At 63.8% G+C, this 10,200-nt stretch overlaps 3 protein-coding genes across 4 annotated transcripts; 2 read left to right on the top strand and 1 right to left on the bottom strand.

The window, feature by feature from the left end:
- Positions 1 to 53: 53 nt before the first annotated feature.
- RIC8A (RIC8 guanine nucleotide exchange factor A) lies at positions 54 to 5,861 on the bottom strand. Its single transcript, XM_037028474.1, has 10 exons — positions 5,184 to 5,861; positions 4,895 to 4,942; positions 4,219 to 4,809; positions 3,738 to 3,829; positions 3,075 to 3,225; positions 2,053 to 2,148; positions 1,828 to 1,972; positions 1,616 to 1,760; positions 1,209 to 1,328; positions 54 to 906 (listed from the first exon to the last, which is right to left on the bottom strand). Exons 1-10 carry the CDS (start codon positions 5,265 to 5,267, stop codon positions 786 to 788), a joined length of 1,593 nt encoding a protein of 530 aa, XP_036884369.1. The 5' UTR covers positions 5,268 to 5,861; the 3' UTR covers positions 54 to 785.
- An 18-nt stretch (positions 5,862 to 5,879) lies between these two features.
- Positions 5,880 to 8,104, top strand: BET1L (Bet1 golgi vesicular membrane trafficking protein like). Of its 2 annotated transcripts, none has more exons than XM_037028481.1 (4): positions 5,880 to 6,364; positions 7,337 to 7,445; positions 7,662 to 7,718; positions 7,833 to 8,104. In XM_037028481.1, exons 1-4 carry the CDS (start codon positions 5,955 to 5,957, stop codon positions 7,998 to 8,000), a joined length of 744 nt encoding a protein of 247 aa, XP_036884376.1. In that variant the 5' UTR covers positions 5,880 to 5,954; the 3' UTR covers positions 8,001 to 8,104. The 2 variants fall into 2 exon arrangements, with proteins under 2 accessions (XP_036884376.1, XP_036884377.1); XM_037028482.1 differs by having other exon boundaries at positions 6,251 to 6,364; positions 7,354 to 7,445.
- A 113-nt stretch (positions 8,105 to 8,217) lies between these two features.
- On the top strand, positions 8,218 to 10,043 carry LOC118974904 (uncharacterized). Its single transcript, XM_037028476.1, has 2 exons — positions 8,218 to 9,517; positions 9,549 to 10,043. Exons 1-2 carry the CDS (start codon positions 8,489 to 8,491, stop codon positions 9,579 to 9,581), a joined length of 1,062 nt encoding a protein of 353 aa, XP_036884371.1. The 5' UTR covers positions 8,218 to 8,488; the 3' UTR covers positions 9,582 to 10,043.
- The last annotated feature ends 157 nt before the right edge of the window (positions 10,044 to 10,200 follow it).

Consider the following 10,200-nt stretch of genomic DNA (forward strand, 5'->3'; position numbering starts at 1 on the left):
AAATGGCTGCACAAAAATCCACCCATGTTGGTGAGTTGTTTTTTAATGCACGCTGACGTGACCGTGGCCACAGGGCACTCTAACGGAACGCATCAGGACAGCTGAGTACTGCTGGAGTCACCCACGGACTCTGGCCAGCCCAGTGCTTGCACGAAGGGCACCCCTGCTGGGCATCCGACACACAGTCTCACACACGTGCGTGTGCACAGGCACGCACACACACGTTCTTCCTGACACTCGCAGGACGATGCTGCTGTGGCACACGACAGACGCAGATCAGCCTCACCAGCGGTGTTTTCCTTATGTATTTACGACCCACGCCAGTGGGGGAGACCAAGGTGCCATGGCCACAACCGGGGGGGGGGGGGGGGGGGGACTTGGGGCTATGGATGGCACAGCAGGCGGCTGAGCCAGGACCAGGAAGGCAGACGGAGCCCGTGGGCTGCGCCTGGTGGGCAGACAGCACACCTCCCATCAGCATGTGGGTTCCAGCGGGTTCTTTCCCCTTTGCAGTGGAGCCACTGCCAACCTCCTGGCCCTGGGCCAGCGAGCAGCCCTGGTTCCCCAACGCCCGGCCTCCTGGCTGAGAGAGAGAGAGAGCACTTGGTGGGAGGCAATCAGGTGGGCTTGCCGAGTGCCAGCAGCACAACCCCTTCCCAGTCCCAGGGGCCAGGAATGGGGCCAGAAACAGGTCAGGGACAAAACTTGGGGAGTGAGGGGAAAGGAACCCCGAGGACATCTCTGGAAGCAGCACTGGTTCTGACGGGGGCACAGTGTGGCCGTCCTCAGTCGGGGTCCGAGTCGGGGTCGGAGGAGAGCTGGCCCTCCATGCTCTCACACATGGCGTCCCGCAGAGAGGTGAGGTGGCCCCGGGGACTCACCCCCATGGGCTGGATGACTCTGTGCCTGCAAGCAGAGGGGCGGTGGGTGGGTGTCCTGCTCCCCACCACCCCCTATGGCCCCCCAGGCCGCTCCTGCTCTGGGTGCCAGCCAGGCTGAGCCCTAAGTGCTGTGGTACCCAGGGTGCTGAGGCCTCGGGGGGCCTCTCAGTCCTCCTGGGGCTCTCTTCCCAAAGGACACAATGCTGGTCTCAACCCAGCTCTAGCCCGGGGGGGTTCCCTCCAGAGCAATGGACACTGGACTTCCGGAACCCCTTGCCTCCTCTGACCCCACCTCCCGGGTCTCATAAGACAGGACAGGCTGCGAACCTGGAGAGCTTGTCAAACATGTTCACCAGCTTCATGGCCTCGTGCTCCTTCTGCTCCTCTGTCATGCCCTCCATGGGGTTGGGCAGCTTCTCCTCCACCCTCCCGGTCACCGGGTTTATGCTGCTTCCCGAGGCGGGGGGCATGGGGAAGGCATTAGTGAGTCTGGGGTGGGGGGCTGTGGGGCAGGGCAGGCGAGGTGACTGTGGGAAGAGCCCCGCCTCCTGCAGCAGAAGCCTGGTCCCCCAGCCCGCCCAGCCCCTTCAGCCCGTTCTCGGAAGGAACTCCGGCTGTTAGGACCGCATCCCTCGGGGACGGTGCCCGGCTCTGAGGGGCCTCACCCACGGGTTCCGCTGCCCACCCGCGGCAGGCCCAGGTGGCCGAGGAAGCCCAAGGGTGTGGGCACACACCTGGCCTTGGCCTCCTTGTACTCCTCAGTGTCTGTGTCCTCGTCCTCCGAGTACTGGCCCTCGGGCCGGCCCCCCGCCATGAGGCCCCGGGCGGCCAGGAGGCCGGCCGCGTTCCCGTAGCCCGTGTACTTGATGAAGCGGGGCACTGAGGGCAAAGCAGAGGTCAGTGTGCGCCCGCGGCTGGGGTGGGTGCACAGCCGCCCCACACTCACCACTTTCGGAGCACAGGACGAACAGGAACTCCGCAGCTACCCTCTTCACGTCTGTGTCCAGGTGCGTCATGAGGCGAACGAGCTTGTTCCGCAGCTGCTCCCCCACCTCGGGCCGGGTCTTCACGTCCCTCAGGGGGGGCAGTACCTGGGGGCAGGTGTCCATCAGCCTGGGCCTGCAGCAACTGGGGTGACCAGGCCCCCCCACCCTCGGCCCCTCTGCCATACCTGGGCCTTCAGGAACTTCCTGGCGGGGCGGTGCATGCGGGCACACTCAGTCAGCACACTCAGCACCGGGGCCACGCTCTCCTTCAGCCTGTGCGTCTGCAGAGGAGCCTGAATCAGCGCAGGACGGCACATGCCCCGACCGCACAATCCTGGCAGGCAGCCCAGAAAAGGGACCCCACCGAGGGCTGAGAGTGGGCAGTGGGTGTCCGCTTCGAGAGGGACTGGGGTGGATCCTAACTCCAGAGGCCAGCTGCATGCCCTGTGTCTCCACTGCTCTAACTTCCTCCCTCACTGACCGGGGTGTGGCGAAGGGCAGTGTGTAAAGCTGGGAGCCACTGACATGCAAGTTGCCCTCAGAAAACAGTGGCCTAAAAAGCAAGAACAAAACCCCTACTCTGTGGGTTTCACAGATGCACAGCAGGAGCTCGCACAGCAGGGAGCTCCTGTCCCCACCCCCGGACACTAGTAGCGGCAGGTCAGACGATCACGGCCAGCATGTACAATGCCAGGCACATGTGACCCAGCTCACGGGGAACCTCGCTGTGACTACACAGCCCCAGATGTCCGCAAGGTCCCAGAGGGGCCGCCTGGAGCCGGCCAGTGTCCCCCATGCAGCCACAGGCACCAGGGGCCTCCAGCTGGGGGCTGCTGTGCTCACGGGACAGCTGATGCTGCCTCCCAAGGGTTGCCTGAGCACCACAATACTAAAGAGTCTAGGGTCACCAGCAGGGACTGGGGGGCCTCTCAGGACCACTCAAGAGGGACCTGCAAGCAGGTCTCAGAAACAAGGACTCTGCTAGACTCTGCAAACTCAGTTCCAGAAAGGAAATCTTCAAGTGTGTATGGGCAGGTCTGCCTGCTTCTCAGGGAGGGGGTCTTTCCTGCCTGCTAGACTGAGGGGCAGCTGGGAGAATTGCCAGGTACACTGCTGCGGAGCAGCCTCCCCTTACCAGGGGGACTTGGCCAAAGCAGGGGTCACAGCTGCTTGGGAAAGCCAGAGCCCCTCGGAAGCCCCTGCCCACCTGGTGCAGACGCTTCTCCAGGAAGCTGAGAAGGGCGCTGACCGCATCCATGCTCACTCCCAGGACCTGCACGGAGTCCTGGTGCGGCTCCAGGCTCAGGAGCACATCCAGACACTGGAGGGGCAAGTTCCCCAGGAGGTTCACTGTGTGGCTGGGGACAGATGAAGGTGGGGGTTGGTAAGTCCGGTCCCCTGGTGCAGTACAGTCCCTGGTGCATCCGGTCAGGGCTACACCACGGGATGGGAGCCATTGTCTGCATCTGCAGCAGAGGGGGCACCACCTTAGGGGTACACGCAGTGGGGTGGGTCCCCAAGGAGGGCACTGTCTGTGGACACCCCACCTGCCACCCTCTGTCTGGACTGACACATCACAGGCCATCCCTGGACACCCAGGATCTGCCCTAGCACACGTCACCGAGAATGGGGGTGAGTGCCCTGCAGATGCTACACCGCCCACTGCCACTGCCCAAGGTCAGAGGCACGTTCCCTCCCCTGCTCCTGGCTCTGGTCCAGAATGCACTGCGACTGCCAGGGCCCTCGGGAACTTGGGGAACACACCGATGTCTGGACCCACCCAGATGGACGAAGACCCTCTAGGGTGGAGCCCGGTTCCCCACCCAGACAGGGAGCGCACCTCCCTCCAGTGTGATGGGCCCCACCTCACCCATGGAACTCCTCTGTGCGGTCTCCAGCAGTGGTGACCATCACACAGTGCCGCAGGAGGGTGCCCAGGCGCCGATAAAGGGCAGCGTCTTCCTGACCAAAGAGAAAGGGGCTCCTGTGACAGAGCCACACCTGTCCCACCTGCCAACGGAGGCTGCCTGCCCCACACCAGGACCCCGTGTGCTGACTGCATCTGCTCCAGTGCACACCATACCCTGTCAACAGTGGTGATGGATCCCTTGACGTCACACCGTGTTCTGGCCCCACACTCAGTCTCGTGGTGGGAAGGTGCCTGCAGCCTCTCCCCACACTGCCCTCCTTCCCTTAGAAACCTGCCCTCTTGCCTCCTCCCAACAGGCTGAGGGCTCCCCCTGCCCTGCCTGTGTCTGACACCCAGACACTTTACAGTCAGCGAGGCAAGTCCATGAAATGTCCAGCCTGTTAAGCACAAGCACCAGCAATGGGTTCAGGTCAGCCCTCACCTCATCCACTTCTCTCTTGACAGAGTCAAAAGTGATGTTGAAGAGAACCTTGAGGATCTCCATGGCCCGCTCCGTCTCCTGGGAAGGGAGGAGCTCAGGAGGGCTCTGTCCCGGGGCCACTGCCAGCGTCTGCTGCAGCGCCCCAGTCAGCAGGTGCACGCCCTGCAGCTCCTGGAACAGCTGCTGGCGCACGTCTGTGCGGAGCGCTGTAAGCAGGAACAGCAGGCGCAAGTCGAAGAGCTGGACTTCGTGGGGGAAACTGCCCTGGCAGTGCAGCCCCACGCGCTCCGCCAGCCTCACCACCAGGCGAGCTTCTGCAGCCAGCACCTGAGCCCTGGGGCTGCTGAGCACGACATTGCATAGGCACTTGAGGGACTCGAGTACCACGTCCATGTCCAGGGGCTCAGGGACCGATCCCCTGGCAGCGGAGATGCCGGCATAGCAAGCAAGGGCTTGCAGACTCTGGCGGCTGGTGAAGGGGTCTAGGCAGCCACGGTCCCTGGACAGGATGCGAATGCTCTGCAGCCAGGTGACACGGCGGGAGGGCGGCAAGCTCTGCTCCAGGACCGAAACCAGCAGTTCCGCCAGTCTCTGTGGGTAGACAAGGGCGGCTCCACCAGGCCCCTCTACCAGGAGCCACTCGTCCCTATCCCTTGGCCCCTCGGTCGGCACCCACCTTTCTGTCCTCCTGTTGGGCAGCATCAAACGTGAAGCTCTGGGAGTTCTGTGGAGAGACCCAGAGGCTCAGAGAGCACAGGCCGCAGGCACCGCTCTGAACAGAGCCCCACCCTACACACCTGCCTCCAGGTATGCACCCGACCAGCTCCCTAGCAACTCTTCGCAGCCCCGGCGCCCCGCCCTGCCGCGCGTCCTCCCTCGGTCCCACTCCTGTACCTCCGCGGGTACACGCATGCCCCACCCTGCTCCCTCCGCCTCCAGCGTCCCATCGCCACGGTCCCGCTCACCTCCCGGTTGTATGCACGTAGAGCCTCCAGGATCACGTCCTCCTCCCCCGTCTCCACGGCATCCGCAACCACTCGGGGTTCCATGGCGCCCCCGGAACCCGGCGCAGAGGGGGCGGGAGGGGCTTCGCGGCTCGGTTCCGGGCCGGAGTCCACCCGCCCCGCCCCGGCTCTGCGCGCGGGAGAGGCCGGGACCTGCGTGCGCGGCGCCGCGGGGCGGGGTCTGGCTGCGCGTGGTGGAGGCAGAGCCCGGCGCGCGCGCGCCTTCAGGTGGCTGTGGCAGCCCGGGGCTTCGAAACCAAAGTTGGCAATTGCCGACCTCGAGGCCCCAGTCGCCCTTGAGCTGAACAGTGACCCCCTTCAGCGCTTTTTGGGCCGGACCCGGGGGTGGAGAATGAGGTTTTGAGAGGGGATTCCGACTCGGCTTCCTGGTGGGCTGCCAAGGGATCTGCCAAGGGCGGTTTCGCCGACACCGGATAAGAAATGAGGCAGGAAAAGGATGTGGGGGAAAGTCACCGAAGGCAGAAGGAACAGCCCGTGGAAAGGTGGGATTGGCCTAGTGGGAGAAAGGAGAGTGTGGGAAGAGGAGATCAGGACGGAGGCCGAGCTTGGTCACTTGCGGAACGCCCTAGCTGTGCACCCCAGGTGCACTGTCTGGCCCACCCAGTTTACTCTTTTGAAAGACAGAGCCAGTAAAGATTCCCATCTTTGAGCGGTTGGGAGGAGTCATGACATACAGCGAACGCCTCACTGCGGCGGGAGGCGGAGTAACTTATGCAACAATCGTTTGTCGAGCGACTAAGTTGTGCAAAGGCGAAAAACGCCGGCTCCGATCGCCCCGCACCGCCACTCCCACCAGGGCGCTTCGCGCCTGCGCGCGCCCGTGGCCACGCCTATCTCCGCTCTGCGGCCGGGGGAGGCCGGACGCAGCCGGCGCCGGTCAGCCGGTCCCTGGCGCGGAGAAGAGTGACCCCCGAGCGCCGGGAGCTCACAGGCAGTTCCTGTCTAAGGGGTCCTCTCGGTGCCCCCCGCACACCCCAGCCCGACCTCAGCCGGAAGTCGGCGGCCCGAGGCGGAAGGGGCGTCGCCGGAAGCCCCTCTGCGGGACGGTGCCACGTCGCGGGAGGTTGTGGTGGACCCGGGGCCGGGGGACGGGGCCAGCACGATGGCCGACTGGGCTCGGGGTGAGCGCAGGAGAGCGGAGCCAGGGGGTACGGGGCCGGCCCACATCCATGCCTCTGTCCGCAGGAGCCCGCCCCTGGGGGGCCCCGCCAGGAACCCCTGGGTGGCGGGCGAGGCCGGCCAGTCGGACTGCGCAGGGTCCCGACGCCCCGAGGCCGCCTCCAACTCCAGCGAGGCCACCCTTCCCCGGGCCGCAGTCCGCGCGTCCCGGAGGCGGCGTGGTGGGAGGGCCTCCTCAGGGCTCGTAGAGGAGGGGTCCCGGGATCCCCGTTTTCCCGTGGAGCCCCTGTTCTCATCGGCGGAGTGGGGCGCCGATGCCGGTCTTGCTAAGCTGTCCTCAGCGTCAGGAGCTGGTGAACGTGAGGTGGCCGCTGGGACTGTAGGCATCAGTGACGGCCTGGAATCGGGTCTCACTGAGGCATCTGGTTCTCCGCCACTGCGGGGCCGTAGTTTCCACCCAGCTGGTGCGGCAGGGATTCCGAGTGACCAGCCTCAGCCCTTTCTCGCATCCCAGCCAGCCTGTGCCTGGCGGGTGGGGCGCAAGCCCCCTTCTGTTGTTGGGGAGCGAGGTTTCCTCCAAGGTTACTTGTCACTGCTTTGGACTCAGTGTGCAGGTGGTCACTGCCTGCTGTCCTCTCGGTGCCCTTCCTAAGTCTTCCTTAGTCCGCACCAGCCTGTACTGTTTACTTTGGAGAACAGGTCGCAAGCACACCAGTGTGTGGAGGGACAGTCTAGAGCTGCCACAGACCACCTGAGTGCCGTTCGACTGAACTGTGGGGGGCTGTACCTGTGGGAGTTCCTGCCTGTCGGCCTGGGCGTGGACACATGTAGCCTGCCCACATGTGTGAAGTCTGCACTGGACCCTGGGTCCCCCAGATGTCAGGCTTGGCCAGATGGGACTGTAGTCAGAGCCCTGAGGCCACCAAGGGCTGCCAGGTGGGGGTCGAGGGCTCACAGGCAGACGTGCCCCTCAGCCTCTCTCCCCCTGCAGCTCAGAGCTCCGGTGCCGTGGAGGAGATTCTAGACCGGGAGAACCTGCGCATGGCTGACAGCCTGGCCTCCAAGGTCACCAGGCTCAAAGCGGTCAGTAGTGGCCCACTGTTGCCTCCAGCTGGCACCCTGCGATGGGACCAGAGGGGGTAGAGGCCTGGAAGGGTTTTCTGTACTTCCCACCTGTGTGAGGCCCGGGTGGCACTGGGCCTGACCCCTGGTGGTGGCAGGGTCTGCTGGTTTTGGGGGGTCAAGTGCCCTCGAGTGTGTGGCCCTGGCCTGACCCTGACCCCTCTGTGTTCCGACCAGCTGGCCCTGGACATCGACAGGGATGCGGAGGACCAGAACCGGTACCTGGATGGCATGGTAAGGTCTGCAGCAGGCACAGGCCTCTGTCAGCTCTGCCCTCTGCCTGCTGCCAGGCCCCGGCGTTGGCATGGAGGTGCCGCCCTGGGTGACTGAGCTGGGTTTCTCCCCCAGGACTCGGACTTCTCAAGTGTGACAGGCCTGCTCACAGGGAGCGTGAAGCGTTTTTCCACGATGGCACGGTCTGGGCGAGACAACCGAAAGCTTCTGTGCGGTGTGGCCATGGGCCTGATCGTGGCCTTCTTCATCCTCTCCTACCTCCTGTCAAGGGCAAGGACGTGAGCTGGGGCAGCTGGCTCTGTGGGTGCCCGGGGCAGCCAGAGCCTCCCTTGCCTGGTGTCCAGGGCTCTGGCAGATGTCCCACAAAATACTCCTTTGAAATGGTGGCTGTGGTCTAGGAGTCTTCCTGTGGGGCTGGGAGGCCCTGCTGCCTCTGAGTCGGAGCCCTGTGGTGGGAGCCCTGTGTGCCGGGGCCCACCTCCGAGCAGAGTGTCTGGAAGTCCCGGACATGGCCACCCGTGGACAGCCCTTCCCCAGCCCTGGGGTTTCTGACACCGCAGGGCTCCTCTACTCCACGGCCACTGGGGTGAGGCCGCAGCTCGCCTCTGAGGTTCCTGGATCTGACAGGAGCGGGGATGAGGCTGTGATCAGCTTCTCCTCTCCGCCTGAGTCCTGGCCCAGGGGTGGCAGCTACTCCAGGCCAGGGTTGTGTGCGTGGGTGGACCCATGCTGAGGGCCCCTCACTTGGCCTCTGCCTGCCCTCCTGTCCCATGTCTGAAGCCAGACTGTTGGGGAGAGGCAGGGGTGAGGATGGAGTCGTGGACTTGTTTCCGGCTGGAGGCCCTGGGCCCCATCCTTTTGGATCCTGCAGCCGTGTCTCCCAGGGTGGGGACCCACACCTTCTCAGGACGAGGATCTTCCCAAAGATGCGTCCCAGAGGCCAGGTCACTGGAAACGGGGCTCTGGGGGCTCAGAGTCAGGCCGAGTGTTGGTGTCCTGGCAGGACCCCCTTTGTGGGACCCACAGGTCACTTCTCGAGGGTCGCCAGGCTGTTTCTTTTGTACCAAGCCAGGCTGTGCCTCCCTCAGGGAGCTTCCCCTTGCTGTGAGGGGGGTCTGGGCCAGCCCCTCACTGCAGCTTCTGCAGACTGTCCTCCCTGGCCACCTGTCCTTGGGCCCTGGCTGCCTACTTGGCCAGCCACAAACCAGACCCCAGGCCCAGCCAGGCCAGCTGCTTCCCCCCTCAGCGAGACCCCAATGCCCTTGTCTTCATATGGAGACTTGTCATGGCCTCGGTGTCCTTCCCTGTCTTCATGCCCACGCTCTGCCTTCCTAGTCACTCCCCCTCACTGCCTTGGGACAGGTGACCCCCTGCCTGCCCTCCTGTGTGGTCACCCCAGATGTACTCACATCCATGGGCTTATTGGCTCCTGCCTTCCCACTGCTCCTCCCAGCAGGCCTGGCATGGTCACCACAGTGTCCTCTCTAATGCACACGTGGACGGGCCCCTCCAGCTCAGGGGAGGAGGACCCCACCTTACTTCTGAGGGCTCTGCCCTGTCTGTCCCACCGTCCAGCACATGCTCACTTGCCACCTAGGCTGCCAGCCTGCCTCTGTCTCAGGCTGCTTCCCCTGATGGTTCAGCCCCAGGATGCTGCCCTGCTCACCAGTGACCCTGTGCACCTCGGCTTTGGTTCAGTCCCCAGCCCATCTCGAGTGAATGGGGACTTGTCCAGAGCTTTACCAAGCAGCACGGTGGCTGCCTACACGCCTCCTCACTGCAGAGTCCATACTGCAGACACGTGGACCTGAGCGCCCGCCCCCCACCCCTTCCTGGGCCTCTGGTGCCAGCCTCACACCCTGAGAACAAGGCTTGGCCTGGCACCAGGTCACCACTGAGGGTGGCTGTGCCCACTCGTTGCCATTGCAGACTAGGAGTGCAGGTTCTGTGCTCTCTGTCCTTGGGTTGCTGCTCTTTCGAGACACTTCTGTTTGGGAGCCTGGGGGTTAGCTCCTTTCTGTTTTGCTTCTTGTTTCTCGTCATTGTGTTAGTGGGGTTGGCAACTCAGTCAGAGTCGGGTGTCCTGTGGGCTGTACCCTCTTCCTCAGCCATGTGCACTCAGTGCTTGATCCTGGGGGCAGGAGGGGTTTGCTGACACTGATCCCCAAGACCAGTCTGTGTCACATGGGGACAGATGGCCAGGCCCTGTCCCATGATTTGATGACAAAACACTGAACCATAAAAGTTTGGAATAAACAGCCCTGACTGGTGTGGCTCAGTGGATTGAGTGCTGGCTTATAAACCAAAGGGTCGCTGGTTCAATTCCCAGTCAGGGCACATGCCTGGGTGATGGGCCAGGTCCCCAGTAGTGGGCACTTGAGGGGCAACCGCACATTGTTTCTCTCCCTTCCCCCTCTCTAAAAATAATAAAGCCTCTTTAAAAATTTTGGAACAAACAGCCTCCTCATTTCCTTGGGGGCTC

This window comes from Sturnira hondurensis, unplaced genomic scaffold (assembly GCF_014824575.4).
Source record: "Sturnira hondurensis isolate 20B ecotype Veracruz unplaced genomic scaffold, ASM1482457v3 Scaffold0019958, whole genome shotgun sequence".
NCBI lineage: Eukaryota > Metazoa > Chordata > Mammalia > Chiroptera > Phyllostomidae > Sturnira > Sturnira hondurensis.

Coding starts and splice junctions, on each gene's coding strand:
- RIC8A (XM_037028474.1), bottom strand. CDS start 5,267: ATGGAACCCCGAGTGGTTGCGGATGCCGTGGAGACGGGGGAGGAGGAC. Junction 1,973..2,052: donor GGAAGTTCCTGAAGGCCCAG/GTATGGCAGAGG, acceptor ACCTGCCCCCAG/GTACTGCCCCCCCTGAGGGA. Junction 1,761..1,827: donor CGTCCTGTGCTCCGAAAGTG/GTGAGTGTGGGG, acceptor CTTTGCCCTCAG/TGCCCCGCTTCATCAAGTAC.
- BET1L (XM_037028481.1), top strand. CDS start 5,955: ATGCAACAATCGTTTGTCGAGCGACTAAGTTGTGCAAAGGCGAAAAAC. Junction 6,365..7,336: donor GATGGCCGACTGGGCTCGGG/GTGAGCGCAGGA, acceptor CGTGCCCCTCAG/CCTCTCTCCCCCTGCAGCTC. Junction 7,446..7,661: donor AGGTCACCAGGCTCAAAGCG/GTCAGTAGTGGC, acceptor TGTTCCGACCAG/CTGGCCCTGGACATCGACAG.
- LOC118974904 (XM_037028476.1), top strand. CDS start 8,489: ATGTCTGAAGCCAGACTGTTGGGGAGAGGCAGGGGTGAGGATGGAGTC. Junction 9,518..9,548: donor GCAGAGTCCATACTGCAGAC/ACGTGGACCTGA, acceptor CCCCCCACCCCT/TCCTGGGCCTCTGGTGCCAG.